Genomic DNA, 14,728 nt, shown 5'->3' on the forward strand with positions numbered 1-14,728 from the left:
TTCTTTGGCCCCAGAAGTCCTCTCGCTCTGCCAAAGTAGGACTTAAAGAGTTAAATGGCCTTTTGAAACGGCTGCTTGTCTAGGGGAAGTGAAAGAATATGGATGACAAGTGCCAAGGTCGGTTCATTCTTAATGTGCCACAATTAAGTTCTAGGGACACCAGATTGGTCAGTGTGGGATCCCTGGACTGCAAATACCTCTCAGTTCGCATGTGCAAGGAGGGTTTCTCTGTGCTGTCCCAGAAGTGAGACTTGTTCAGGCCTTAGGTGACCAGCCCCCTTAGTCCTGCAGTCTGTGCCCCACAGGCAGCCACTTCAGGTCGACCGAGGTTCCCGAGCGCAGGGCCCAGCTCCGGGGGCTGGTTTGCTGTGAGTGCTGCACCTACAGTTGTCACCCTGCAGGCCTCACCTGCCTCCCTTGGGGTGGGTCAGACAGTGTCTCTCCCATCGTGCACAGCAGACCAAGCGCCCTCCGCCAGGCTCCACGTCGGGGCCGTGGTGGTGAGGACTCTCTCCATCAGCGGCTGTGAAGACAAGTGGGATTGTGTAGCAGGTACTCATTAGCCCCGTGGCTGGCACCTGGTCAACGCTCAGAGGCAAGCCACAGTGACTAGCGTCACCCTTGTCATCTCAGCCAGCTTTCACACCTGAGAGTAGCCTCAGAGTTAATTCCCTTAGGGGCCAGTCATGGGTACAGGGACGAGACCTCAGCCTGGTCCAGAGAGAGCTGTAGTGCTTAGTAACGGAGCTGGGTGTCCACAGTGTAAGGCTTCTCCTCACTGCACCCCAAGCCCTCGACAGCACCCTCAGGGAAGCGCAGCCTGAGAGCAGGGAGAAGCAGGCCCTTCCCCTGCTGGGCGAGGGTTTCTCTCCAGCATCCAGCTCACCGTCAGCGGCAGGTGGACAGGCACCCTGGAGAGGGAGCCACAGCACCATGCTTTGTCCCCACAGGCCCAGGGACCATGGCCTTAGGGCCGGAGCCTCCAGCAGCTCGACTCACACCTGTGGTGGCCCCGCCCTGCATGCCCAGTGCTGCCCAGCAGGGAGTTCTGGGGCTGGAAGGGGCCACTGTGGCATGATTATTTCAGTCTCCTGCCTGTTTCCCCAGACAGACGCCTCCCACAGGGGGACACAAGCAGCTGGCTCAGCTCAGGGCGTCCCACTTGGCGTTATTAAAAGTCAGATTCTTTCTAATAAAGGCTCTTGCCCTGGAATGCCGCCGCCCTGCTCAGGCCTGGGCTGTCGAGGACCCGGGCCTCCCTCCCCTCTGCTTGTGGATTCAGAGCAGATGCTCACAGTCTTCTGCTTTGTGTTCCCCTCAAAGTGGGTCAGACGCCGTCCTCGCCAGGCAGCCGCGGAGGAGCTGGAGTCGGCCTGCCCCCCACCACCCCCAGCAAGTGCCCCAGATTTGTTTTCCAAGCCAGAGGAAGAGGTGGGACTCTGTGGTGGTGGCAGGCAAGGCAGGAGACCCCCAGGAGGAGACCACCACCCTGCAACAGGGGTTTTCTGGTTTTTACCTGTCCCCTTGTTCACACCTGGACCCTGAGGGGTGGGAGGCATCTATCTGTCAGCATCGGCAGCCAGGGGTCTCGTGAGCCGGGGCCATCTGCTGCCCAGAGCTGCCAACTGGCATTTGAGTTCTTTTACGGCCATTCAACTGGTCCTTTTCAAGGGTCTGGGAAAGACCCTGCCTTCCAAAATCAAGGTGGCACATTTCTGTCCCCTGTCTCCTTCCCTCCCACCAGCCCTCCTGTGTCCGTGCCCACCTACCCTGTCGTCTGCAGCCCTGCCTGCCCACCCACTTTGGGCCCCTCTTTAGGGCTCTCTGGAGCTGTTCAGGTCCAGCTTTCCCTCATTCCTGAAAAACCTTTTATATGTGTTTCATTTGGTCTTAATTTTATTGTTAGTTTTCTAGAAATTCTCTGCAAACCCAGAGGTCCCTTTATAGGAGACCGTCCCTTTATAGGAGAGGCACCCACGGTTTCTGTCCTCTGGCTGTCAGGGCAGAGTGGACATGTCGTTAGCCTTTGCTGGGGAGCAGCCAGCCGTGTCCTCCAGCCATAGTCGGGAGGTGCCTGTGAAGGCCTCTGCTTCCGGCTGCATCTGGTCTGAGCAGCCCTCATTGTCAGCAGCTTTGATCTGCATGTGGCCCAGGTATCTGTGGGTCCAGCCACTGGACGAGGACTCCCGTGGCTGACCTGGCAGTGGTGCAGGTGTGGCCTCTGTGGGGGCAGGGCCACCTCACCCACAGCTGTCCTCTGCCCTGCTGCAATCTGGCAGCCGTCTGCACCTGCAGAGCGAGTGGGAGCCACCACAGCCCGGTGCTCTGGGACTGTGTCAGGCTAGGGGAGCCCAGCGTCCTTGTCCCGACGTGGCCGCCTCCTCTTCCTTGCTCGCCTCTCTCTCCTTCCTGCTCTCTCTGTATCTTGCTGGCTGCTCAGGAGGGAAGGGCCCAGTGGTCTCCAGGGGAGGATGACGGTGCCTGAGACGTCGGTAGCCATGTCCAGGAAGGAGGTGAGCCAGCCGGCCCTGCTCTGCCTTCCCCGCGGTTCCACGCTGGGCTGCACAGGCCGCTTAGGAATGGAAAGTGGGGACTCTGCCACTGGGTACTCCCTGTGTGCCCCACGGTGGGGAGGGCTGGGGACGATAAGCCAGGACTCTTGGTTTCCGGCTGCAGACTTACTTGGTTGCTCCAGAGACTCACTGCCTGACTGCCACCCCTCCTGCCCCAGGAGAGAGAAGGACTGCTCCCAGTCCCTCAGGGAGGACAGCAAGCACTATCCACCTAGTCCTGTAAGCCGACTATGTCAGGGCTCTCTCTCCTGCCTGAGGAGAGAGCACAGGAGCTGGCCTGGCATAGGCAGGAGTCAGGGTAACTTTAAATTCCATCCTTAGAGCAGAAACCAAACTGAGCTTGGGGTGAGTCGTTACAGGCAAGGCCCCCAGAGAATGTCACACAGGTCCAAGGGAGCAATCTGACATAGGGGCCAGACTCACATCTGTGTGGGGCAAGAGAGAACTTCCAAGGGGACTGAGAATGGCCTGTCCCCTCAGGGCTCATACAGGAGCGCCATGGCCTGTGCCTAGAGAGAATGGCAATGGCCCGGAAGGAAGCACCCACTTGGGCACCAGCGAGAGCACCCATCCAGATGATAGTGAGGGATACTTGGCTTTGTGTGGCCTCAGGAGTGCTGGGTAGGTCGAGAAGGAACCAGGATCACCGGGGTTCATACAGCAAGTCTGCACAGCCCGTCTGGGGCCCTGCTTGCCATCACTCCATCCCTGACCCCCAGACCCCAAAGGATTAGCCGACCCTGGTGCCAGTGACATATGTTCCTGGGGACTGTTCTGACAGTAGCTCAACCTGACCCAGCAGGTGGGGTCATCAGTATAATCCCAGTCCTCTCCTTGGACAAGGAGAAGTGGGCGAGGACTCGGCACTGACAGGATGTCCCTATCTGCTGGGAGTGGGCCAGGAAGTAAGGCTCTGCCCTAGTAGGAGGGACCCCACATTGGAGCGGTTGCTGCCGGCTCACTCACTCTGCCCATGCCAGCTCCCTTCCTCTCCTTGGCACCCACCCCCACGTCATCTCCACTTTTAAAGGCAGGGAAACAGGCCACCTCAGAATGCGGTGAGTGGAAAAGCAAGAGCTGAACCCAGCATAACCTGAAAACGCATTTGTTTGGAGAAAACAGCCTCCCTCCCTCTGGCCCTTCCAAGATGTGCAGCCTCCTGGGGCATCACTCACACCTCCACCTGCCGGCCCCTGTCTCTTCCTGTCCCCTCTAATGGGGCTCTCTTTTTGAAGTTGGTTAGTATGATTATCTGGGGAGCAAATGCACAGCCACCTGCTTCCCTTTAGGGCTCCTGAGTGGGTCTCATCGAGGGTTTTGTGGCCATGAAGGACAAAACCAGTGTCAAGTCTCCCCAGACCCAGCCTCTACCTGGGGCACCAGGGCCAGAGCTGGTGACGGGCACACACTGGCCATTTGTTATCATTAACCCTGGCATGTCGATTCTCTGCTTGGAGAAGAAAGGGCTATCCCTCTGACAGGCCCCTTGAAGGATGGCCTCCTCCTTGCATGGTCAGAGTTGGAGTGGGAGCCCGAATGAGACTTGGAGAATAGCCCAGTGTCTGGGGCACTCCACCCCAGCCTCAGAAGCATCTGGGGTTGGAATCAGAGATCGGAGGGTTGAGGGGGTTGCTGTCCAGGAAATATCCCTGCCCAGGTAAAGCCCAACTGTCACCGACTTTAGGGGGCTTATGGCCACGGACACTGGGAGGAAGTTGGTTGGGTTCATCCCTGGCCCTTAGGGTCATGACTCCAAGTATTTATGCAAAGTTGTGCACCCTGGGGATAAAGGCAGAGGGTACAGCAGGTGGACATAGGTCCCCCGGGCCCACCACAGGTGTGTTCCTTATCCCTTTCGGGCCGCTGGAGGAGGGGAGCCGGGTGGCTGGGGTCAGGGTGGTTAGGCAGAGCCCCAGGTTCCCGAGAGGTTCTGCTCCAGCTCACATCCAGGCCCAGCCAGTACCTCCCTTCCACAGGGCAAGACACCCACTGTCACTTGAAGGGACTCAGAGCTTACTTGTCCTTTGGCTTTTCAAGAAGGATCAATGCAGTGTCATAACCCCACCCCAGATCTTCAGTGTCCCCATGCGAATCAAGGCGGGTGACAGAGTTAGAGCTGGGAAACTTGGGCTGAAAATGGGGGCTGAAGGTAGATGTCACAGATTCCCAAAAGATCAGGCTGCACAGCCACACAGCACAGAAGACCCACTGCCCAGCGGAAATGCATCATTGGCCGCTTGGGAAATTTTTAATTTTTCGGTAACCACTTTAAAAACATAATCAGAGCCAGGCTCCGTGGTGCCACGGTAATCCCAGGAACTCAAGAGGCTGAAGCAGGAGGATCAAGGCAACTGAGTGAGACCCTGTGTCAAAAAGTAATATTTAAAATATATAGAATCAATTTTGATAATATATTTACTTATACCAAAACTCTGTCAGCATGTAATCAATATAAAACAATCACAGTGAGTTTTGTTTTCTGGGTCTCACTGTTGCTTAGGCTGTTCTGGAGCTCCTGAGCTCAAGTGAGCTTGTTGGATCCCCCAAAATTGAGCATCTATGCCCTGAGCCCCCCAACTTCAGACACCTGCTCATCCCCCGTTTGGTCCCAGCAAGTCCACTATGAGGCCTTGACTCACTGGTGCTTCACCTGGTCAGCAAGATTGTGTTCTCCTTCCCAGCCCAGGGTGAGTCCAGGAGGTCGGGGACTGTTCAGAAAAGAGGGGTTCCAGAGAGATGTGGTGTTTGTTTATTCTCAGCCTCTTACAAGTCAGCATCCCCTTTGCCCCTGGGCAGCTGTTCAGAAGGATGTTGGCTGTCCTGTCCTCTCTGCCAAGGAGAGAGGCTCTGAGGACACTGCCACGGGCCAGGCATCTTCCACAGAAACTTCTTTCTTTGGGCGTGAGGGTTACACTGAACCCAGAGGTGCTCTACACTGAGCTCCACCCCCAGCCCTTTTTATTATTTTGAGACAGGGATTTGCAATCCTCCTGCCTCGGCCTCCTGAGCCACTGGGATTACCAGCACAGCTGCAGCACCTCTCTCTGGACAGCTTTGACTGACAGCGTGTTGAACGCTGTGAGAATGGATGTTGATAGGAAACTGACCACCCATGCAGGTCGCCAGCTTGCTGTGGTGCAAGCTGATGTCAACATGACCCGCCAGCCTCTCCTCGGCTCCTCCCCATGCCCGTAACTGGATGCACTTCTGCTTGGGGGGGGGGGGGTCAGAGGCCGCCCAGGCCTACAAGCAGAGCAGGACAGGCTTGTGGAAATTTGGCCTTCACCCTCACCTCCCCAGGAAGGGAAAGGAGACGATGGCCTCTCCACGCTGGCTGCTCGCTGGCTCTCGGGCTCAGGATCTGTGCCTGTTTTTGACTCAGTTCCCGAGATAATGACGGGCCTGCTGCGCTGTCTTCCTCCCTCCCTCCCGGGGAGCTGGGGGGCCAGCTGCGCCCCAAGGTGAATCAGTAGGCGAGCCTGCTTGTAGGACGCAGAGGGGCCGTGAGCCGTCTGCGTGTACACCCCTCCGGGCGAGTCGGGCCGGGAGCCTAGCAACCTGAGTCCCTGTCACTGCCCTTCAAGGAGCTCCTCCTCTCCTAACCGAGAGCCAGAGTGGGCTGTGGCAGCCACGCCCTGTAAGGCCCACCAGGTGGCTTCCCAACACAGGGTGTCATCCTCGGGCCCCAGCGCCTGTGGCCAGGGCCAGTTCCCTCTTTTGTTGTAATGGTCTTCTGTATCGCCCACCTGTCAGTGTCCTGTGCTACCCTCAGGTGACCAGAATAGTGCTGGCACTCGGTGGACACTGAGTACGTCTTCGCTGGTGAGGGAGGGAGGCACCGTCCTGCCTGAGCCTGGGGCTGCACAAAACCCACACAACTGTTTCTTCATGGGCTGCTGCTCCTCAGATGCCAGGGTCTCCTGACCCCTCATCACTGCCTGACAGTCCTCATGCGACTTGGTGTCAGTCCTCACTGCCTTCTCCCTCAGAGTCCTCCCTGGATCCTCACCCCTGGGAGTGTCATTTCTGCTATGGAGTGCTCTGTAGCTGGCCTGTGAGAGGGCAGACAACCAGTGGGACTGGCCCTAACCCTGGGGCACAGCAAGCCCGCTGGGGCAAATCCCCTGCTCATTTGCTGGGGAAGTCCTGCACATCCGGATGTCCTTCAGTGCTCTCTCACCTCCACATCCTTCCATGGCCCCCACACAGTCCCAGAGGTGGGTGTAAGCTGGTGTGGCTTGGATGGCCAAGCCCTGGATGCTGGGCACTCAGAGCCCTGCTCCCCACTGTATCCTGACGGCCTGTCACTCACGGCTGTCACCCTCGTTCACTTTGATTTATGAGCAGACCTAATGAGTTTTGGGAGCGACTGTCTCCGGGGACATCTATCTGGGAGGGAGCTGTTGAACTCTGCTCCTCCAGCAGCTGCAGGGGGTGGGGGACAAAGGGGTGTGGTCCAAGGGCAGCAGTTGGGCTTGAGCCCCTGGTCTCTGAGCCCCCAGCCCTCCACTTCCTTCCCTTCCCTCTTCTGGGTGTTGGGGTCACACAGGTTTCTTGTCACTTGCCTGTCTGGAAGCCAGGCCAGAAAGTGTCCCTTCTCTCCCCACTCCCAGGAGACAGCCAGCACTGCCATGTGTCCCATGGTGGTAGGAGCCGGGGGCCTGCCTGTCCTGGGGTTGGCGGGGCTCACCCTCAGGCCTCGATGGCCACTTCCTCGGGAAAGCAGGTCCAAACCTGTCCTTGTCCTGGTGCGGCAGTGTGTGCCCTTCCTGTGGCTTGCTGGGCTGATAGGTAGGTGGGCCTCCTTGCCCTGCTCCAGGGCCCAGGTGCTGCCCAGCACGGGGCAGAGGGAGCCACCTCTTCCTGGAGCTGGCGCCTGGGTCTGCCCTCCCAGCACCAGCAGCACTTCCACACGGCCTGGCAGAGCAAGGGGACCTTAGACAGAAAGAACTGTGCTGGGCATGACTAAGAGGACAGGAGGATGGCCCACCTTTCCCCCAGGTGCTCGTCAGGGAGCCACCACTCCATGAGCAGACTCTTCCTAACACTCCTGGACAGCAGACGGCATCAGGCCCTCGATGGTAGATCTGGGCTTTGGATGAAGAAGATCAGGAGAACTGGACGGGTGGCTGGTCTAGGCAGGCACCTTATCAGAAGACTGCGAGACTGTCTTCTTGCCACCTAGAGCCACAGCTTCGTAGAAGTTCTAGAGAAGTCCCACATCATGGGCCGGGGCTGTGGCTCAGCGGTAGAGTGCTTGCCTCCCACATGTGGCCCTGAGTTCGGTGCTCAGCACCACATAAAAATAAGAAAACGAAGTAAAGGTTTTGTCCATCTACAACTAAAAAAGTCCTCCATCATCACTGACCTAAAGGTACAACACCCCCCCCTTCCCAGATGTCTGCTCTGGGGACCGCTGTTGGCGGGCGAGCCTCAGCAGGGTGGCAGGGGGCACAGGTGCGAGCTCACTCAGGCCAGTCCTGCCCTTTGGGAAACCTTAATAACTTGGTTTGTTCAAGAGAAGGAAAGCCCCCCGCTGGGCTCTCTAGTCAGCATCCTGAATAAGCAAGCCACTTTCCGCCTGCATTTCCTACAGCTTCGTGGAGACCTGGTGCTGGGCAGGAAGGTGCGCAGAGAAGCCCCAGCTGGCGTCCTGGCCAGAGAGCACTAATGGGGCTCACACTGGGCAGCTACATCTCTGCCTTCCTGCCCGCTCTTGACTTCTTTCCAAATTCATGTCAGTCAGGGCCTGGAGCAGATCACAGGTGGCACCCTGAATGGCAGTGACAGGGCAGGATTGAGATCTCGCCGCCCCTTGGCCCTGCTCAGCACCCTGCCCACAGCGGCACAGCTGTCGGCTGCAGCCTCCTGAACCACCAGCCCCGCTACCACACAGCCTTGGCCCCAGCTGTGCCCCACCCTGCTCTGCAGCTGGTGACCTTCCTGAGGCACAGGGCTGCCCCTCCCTGGCCCCGCTGACTTTCTGAAGGCTCCCTATTCTGCCCCAGCGTACCTGGGAGCAGGTCTTCCTCGCAGACCTCTGCCATTCACACCCCGGGAGTTTCTGGGATGAGCCAGACTGCCTGGGCCAAGACTTGAAGGAAGAACTAGGTCACTGCTTCCCCTTGACTGGCCAGGGCTGGGAAGATTTGTGACACCCTGGAGCGGCAGGCGTGGTGGGAAGGATCGGGCTGTGAGAGGCGGAAACAAATCATCTTCTTTATTGGCAATCTTCTCAGGCCTATTCCTGCACTCCCCTTCCCTCTGCCACCCCTCCTGGCCCCAACAGTGTCAAGCAGTTCTGATTAAAGTAATAGATGACCCCACCCCACTCCCCAATGCATTGTGTGGGAAGACACTGGCCTGGCCTCCTGTGGGTCCCAGCGGAACAGCCTCTCCCCAGGAGGAACCTGAGCCTCTGATGGGACTGGCTGTCAGGAGTGGCCAAGCGCCACACTGGCCTCTTCTCTCTCAGTCTCGCTTCACATTCACCCATGTCCCCATGGTTATCTGAGGGACCTGGGCGAGGCTAGAGGGGCTGTCAGGTCTGCTCTGAACAGGGACGGCAGGGGTTATAAACTTCAGACTGGAGACAGGGACACTGGTCGTCTCCAGGTTGTTAAGTAGCTAACAGGGCCAGTTCTAAATGATCCATAGAGCAGGTACAGAAGCCAGAGGGTTGCAGAAAGATCTAGAAGTCCCATCTTTTCAGAGTGCCAGGAACGCTCTCTGTTGATGGCTCAGTTCTTCCTGAACTCTGCTATGTGCAGGTGCTCTGCTGCTCCACCTCCAAGGCATTCAGGTGGCAGAGGACAGGCTGGTGAGCTGGTCTGCAGTGCCTCTGTGTGAGGCAGCCCGGTCTTGGGCAGTGATAGAGGCCTGATTGCTCTAGACAGGCAGGGTCACAGGTCCTCCTACTTTTGCAGCAAATCTGTCCACTAGCTGGGCCACCAGGCCAGGAGGACAGAACCACGAGTCATTTGCCACCAGCCTCGGTGCCAGCAGCTCAGGACTCAGTAGTCCCAGTGTTGCCCCCTGGTGCCATTTCTTCCCTAGTGTGACAGCTGGCCACTTCCTGCCTGCCGTAGGTACTGGCTCCACGTCTGCACCCGGCATTCCTGCCTTTTTGCCCCAAGCCTGGGAGGACGCTTCCTTCCAAATGCTCTGTCCCTTCTGCCCTGCCGTCGGCTCCCCAGGCGCACCCTTTAAACCAGGAGAGGGCGAAGGAACAGGTGTGCTGCCAGCCTGCTCCTACCAGGAAGGGGACAGGGCCACCCTGCTGATACCCTAGCATAGCACTGCTCTGAATCATAACCAGACACCCCCACACTGGGCAGAGGGGACAGGGTGTAGAGAGGGGCAGGTGGGGCATTCATAAGATCTAGTAGCCATGTTGACCTGCTCCACAATGTGGCTTTGGGTCGCATGAATCTGAATTTAAAGGTTCTTTCTTGTGGGTTCTTTCTAGCCCCCCCAACAGGTCCCCAGGCTACAGAGTCCCAGGTAGGGGACTGTCCCATGCTGTGGCTCACTCCTATCTTGTCTTCCAGCTTTCGCCATCATGATTGTGCTGGCCTTGGTCCGCATCGGAAAGGGCCAAGGAGAGGGGCACCCGCCCCTGGCCGACCCCTCAGGGCTCCGGAACCTGTTGGGGGTGTGCGTCTACTCCTTCATGTGCCAGCACTCCCTGCCGTCCCTCGTCACCCCCGTCTCCTCCAAGCGCTACCTCACGCGACTCGTGTTCCTGGACTACGTGCTGATCCTGGCCTTCTATGGCCTCCTCTCCTTCACCGCCATCTTCTGCTTCCGTGGCGACAGCCTCATGGACATGTACACCCTCAACTTTGCACGCTGCGACGTCGTGGGTCTGGCGGCCGTGCGCCTCTTCCTGGGCCTCTTCCCCGTCTTCACCATCAGCACCAACTTCCCCATCATCGCCGTGACTCTGCGCAACAACTGGAAGACGCTCTTCCACCGCGAGGGCGGCACATACCCCTGGGTGGTGGACCGCGTGGTCTTCCCCACCATCACCCTGGTGCCACCCGTGCTGGTGGCCTTCTGCACACATGACCTGGAGTCTCTGGTGGGCATCACGGGGGCCTACGCAGGCACTGGCATCCAGTTCGTCATCCCTGCCTTCCTGGTGTACCACTGCCGCAAGGACACCCAGGTGACTTTCGGCTATGGGACCGTCAACAAGCACAGGTCCCCGTTCCACCACACCTTCTGGGTGGGCTTTGTGCTGCTCTGGGCTTTCTCCTGCTTCTTCTTCGTCACAGCCAACATTGTTCTCAGTGAGACCAAGCTCTGATGGCAGGGTGTGCCTGGTGACAAGACGGCCAGGGACCCCACCACGGCCTCGCCGCTGCAGAGCAAGATTTTCGTTGCCACCCAGGGCTTCATGGGCAGGAGGACAGGGGCGCTCAGAGGGCACCTCTGCATCTCCAACTGGGGGTCTCCTCCCAACCCAGGGCCCTATCTAGTCTGTGCTGGCCTGGTCCCCTGGAGGGCCTGGTCCCCTGGAGCAGCTCCCTGCCGTGCCCCTGCCTAGGCCAGCAGCAGCTGCTCTCAGGTTTCAGGATGGTCCCCGTCACACTGCTGCCCCCTCCAGCCGTTGGAGGCAGGCTCCTCCCTCATGTGGTGGCACATGCAGTGCTGGCACTGCTGCTATTTATACCAGACCCCGTGTCCCCTCCTCCACCCTCCCCAGCCCCTTCCTGCATCCTTGCCTGTCTACTAGCAGCTGCTGTCCCTTCAGAGACAAGTCCCAGGCCCTGGTCCTCTAACCTGGCCTGCCTATGGCAGGCAGCACCCAACTCTCTGCCAGGCCTGAGAGTCGCTAAGTGCCACTCCTAGTGACAAGAATGGGAAGTGCTAACTGGCACCAGGGTCCCTGAGCCAGAGCTGTGAGGGCCCTTGCTGTGGCCGCCATCTCTGGGGCACTGCGCCAATGGCACATCCCTTCCCAGGGCACGCGGCAGCCTAGAAGCTGGGTTTAAAGTCCTTCGCCTGTGCTTCCTGGTAGGGGCTCTTTGGCCCCTGACTACCCCTGGAGCCCTCTGGGCCCCCTGCAGTATAGGGGGCTGCTGGAGGGTGCTGCCCACCACCCCCCACCACCCCGCCAAGGGCTTACTGTCCTGGGCATGAGGCGCGGAGAGGGCTTCGTGGTTCCCACCATGGACGGCCAGGCCAGCAGGCAGCAGCTGCCTTGCTCCAGTCCACACAAGGGTGCTCCCTCCAGAGTCTGGCCACGGGTGCTCAGCGTGGCGCTCCTCCTGCCCCTGAGTTCCGTGGGGTAGGAAGAGATACCTGCCCGTTCTTGTGGAAGGAGGCCAGGCTCCCAGCCACCTCCACCTAATCATGCCTGCACCTGCTGGGCAGGCCACCTTGGAAACAGATGACTCTGTTGGACTCTGCATTTTCAATGTGCCTTCTGCTTCAGGCCCTGGGGATCCTTCCTGACCCTGGCTTGTCCCCAGCCCTGGGCCTGGTCCCATTGTCCTAGAGCGCAGAGCAGCCTGCCAGGGAGCTGCCTCTCTGGGGAATGGGGAACTCGGGCCCCTACCCCACCCTCTTGATTTCAGTGCCTTGCTTAGCCCTTGTGAGGGAACCTTCGCCACCTCCAACTCTGTGTGTGTGTCGCTCTCTGACGTTTGACGGTACACTCTGGGGCCCAGGGAATGTAGGTCTGCAGGCAGCACCGCTCTGCTTCTGGCCCTGGCACCTCTGCCCCTGAGAACCCCTGAGTCATAAATTGGCCTCACTCTGCTTTCTCGCCACTGTCGCATGTGGGCAGTTCTTGCACCTGCCCCCATAAGCCGTCGTCTTCCATCCGTGTGAAAAACATCTGCTCCTCCCCACCTGCTATGGTGGTATCTTCCCAGGAGACCCTGCCCTGGGGCAGGCCAAGCCAGCTGGCGCCAGGGTGGTAAGGCCACGTATAAGGAAGAGCTGCCCATGCCCTGTGCTAGGCCCTCCCTGAAGCTGCCTGCTGTTTGCTGAGAACTCAATTAAAACATCTGTACTTACCTTCTCCAATTACACTCCCTCTTGCTTAAGGACAAAGCAAATTAAATCATCCTGCTGCCCCCGGGCTCCAAACCAAATTTTGGAAGCAAATTTATTAGCATCATAAAGCCCAGGTTGATTTATGTGACAATCTGGAGCCACGCACAGCAGTGGAGTCTGGTGGCTGCATTCCCTTCCTCCTCTGAGCCCCAGCTGCCCCAGCCCTGGAGGGAATTGACCTGAAGTGACCGGGAGTCACAGATGCCACGCAGGGACCCTCCCCACTGTCTGGTTGCTGTGCACCTTCGTCGCCACCTGCCTTGGGAGAAGTCAGATGAGGTCACCCTCCTCTCCACTGATGGCAGGTGGATTCAGGACGAGGGATGAGAGACCCTAGCAGCTAGACATCCCGAAGTTATGCTGCTCACCACGCGCATCAAGCACAACTGTGAGTTTTTATATCAGTGTTTGAAGCAAGTTGGGTCATAGTTTCCGTTTGCAGAGGGGCTCTAGGGGTCACTGGTGAGGAGAACAGGGATGCCAGCTGGATGTCAGCCTGGCACAAGATACAAGTGTTGTTGTGGCAGTTTTAAACACAGCAGCCTCTACCTGTCTCATCCACCCAGAGCAGCCCCAAGGGCAAGTCAGGTCAAGGTGGGAGAAGACAATCTTTGCTTGTTCCCTGCCAAGGCGCCAGGCCCACCTGAGCACTGGCGCCTGCTGCCAGCCCTCTGGCTGTTCCTCACCTGAGGCCAGAGAGGCGGCTGTGGGCTTGTAGATGGGGCAGATGGCAGGTGACAGGCTGAGGCACTGCTGAGTTGTGGAAGGTAGCAATGGGCCCTGGTCCAGGCCCCAGGCCACACATCTGTGCTCACCACATGGGGCCAGGAGCAGCCCTGGCAACAGGCTGACACCAGAGTGGTGAGGAGCAACCAGGCCGCCAGCAGAGGGGAAGTGGCAGCTGTGCCAGGCCCCGGGGAGTAGAAAGCTGAGATTTGAGCCCGCTTAGGGGTCAGAGGCCCTAGCAAGGTTGACTCATGCCAAGGGCCACTGAAAATCCGGCCCTTAGACCAAGATCCAGAGCTACAGGAGAACCCTGCCACCCCTCTTCCCTGGGGCTGGGGCTGGCAGTGTCAACCTCATACTGGAGAAAGGGAGAAGTGACCTGTACAGAGGGCCGGCCATGTGTCTGTCACAGTGCTAAGTACTTCTTGGAGCCTCCTTTGCCAAGTGGGGTAACTACCTATATGACGGATGGGTCCTGGAAAATTAAGGACTGAGCCCAGAACCTGCCACAGAAGTGCTCAATAAAGCTGCTGTTTACTGATGTCCATTACCTCCCGTGTCACTCACCAGCCGTAACTGCGCTCACAGCCCAAGACCTGGGACTCAAATTTAAGACTTCAGGTATCTAATTGGTTTCATAGCCTTCTAAAGAGATGGTGGCATGTGATGGCCGTTGCCTGCAGTACTCAGTCAGGAAACGATTCTTCAGGGTCTAGAGGACTTGAGGGGAGAAAAGGATTGGCTCTGGTTCCCCAGTCCTCTGGGAGACCTGCACACCTCCCCTTTCAAAGAGCCAGGCAGGCGAGGCTGGAGGGGCCTGGTCTGGGATATCATGCCCACCCTTTTGTGAACTTTGTCCCCCACCCTGGGGGTAGATGTGAGCACTGGGCTAAAGACCAAGGGAAATACAGCCAGGACAACTGCAGGAGGAAAGCAGGTCAGACAGAATTCCCTGTGACTGTGGCTGGGCCTCTCTCTTCCTGGGTCCCACCAAGCAGAAAAGCAGCTTTGGTGTGTGGGTCATGGGGCCCTGGTTTAGGATGCTTTCCCATCCAAGGCCTTGCTTCCTCCCTTTCCCACCCCCAGGCTTTCTGCCTCCACTTGGAGAGGAAGGACACCAGCCCTGAACCACATCCCCTTCCCAGGGACTGTGTCCCCCACTCATGTTCCTAGATGGCAGCCAGTGCCTGGCCGGGCGAGCAGGAGCGGCCCCTCCTCCCAGCCAGCAGCAGGCTCGGCTCCACAGTTGGCTCTTAATTATCTTTCCAGTCCTTGATTATTAATGATCTTGGGCAATGAGCAGAGCAGCCCGGCCTCGCCCTGTCCCTGGCCCCACTGCCACTGTCTCCCCCAGGGCTGCA

General features: G+C 58.5%; 1 protein-coding gene across 3 annotated transcripts in view; it reads left to right on the forward strand.

Annotated features, from left to right (window-relative positions):
- TMEM104 (transmembrane protein 104) overlaps positions 1 to 13,868 on the forward strand; it is a 54,300-nt gene extending 40,432 nt beyond the window's left edge. For all 3 annotated transcript variants that reach the window (XM_081272713.1, XM_081272712.1, XM_081272714.1), the window contains exon 10: positions 10,124 to 13,868. In XM_081272713.1, the coding sequence (XP_081128839.1) occupies positions 10,124 to 10,884 (761 nt within the window). In that variant the 3' untranslated portion in view covers positions 10,885 to 13,868. The remainder of the gene's footprint in view (positions 1 to 10,123) is intronic.
- Positions 13,869 to 14,728: the final 860 nt, after the last annotated feature.

Source organism: Spermophilus citellus, assembly GCF_964194105.1.
Source record: "Spermophilus citellus genome assembly, chromosome: 17".
Lineage (NCBI taxonomy): Eukaryota > Metazoa > Chordata > Mammalia > Rodentia > Sciuridae > Spermophilus > Spermophilus citellus.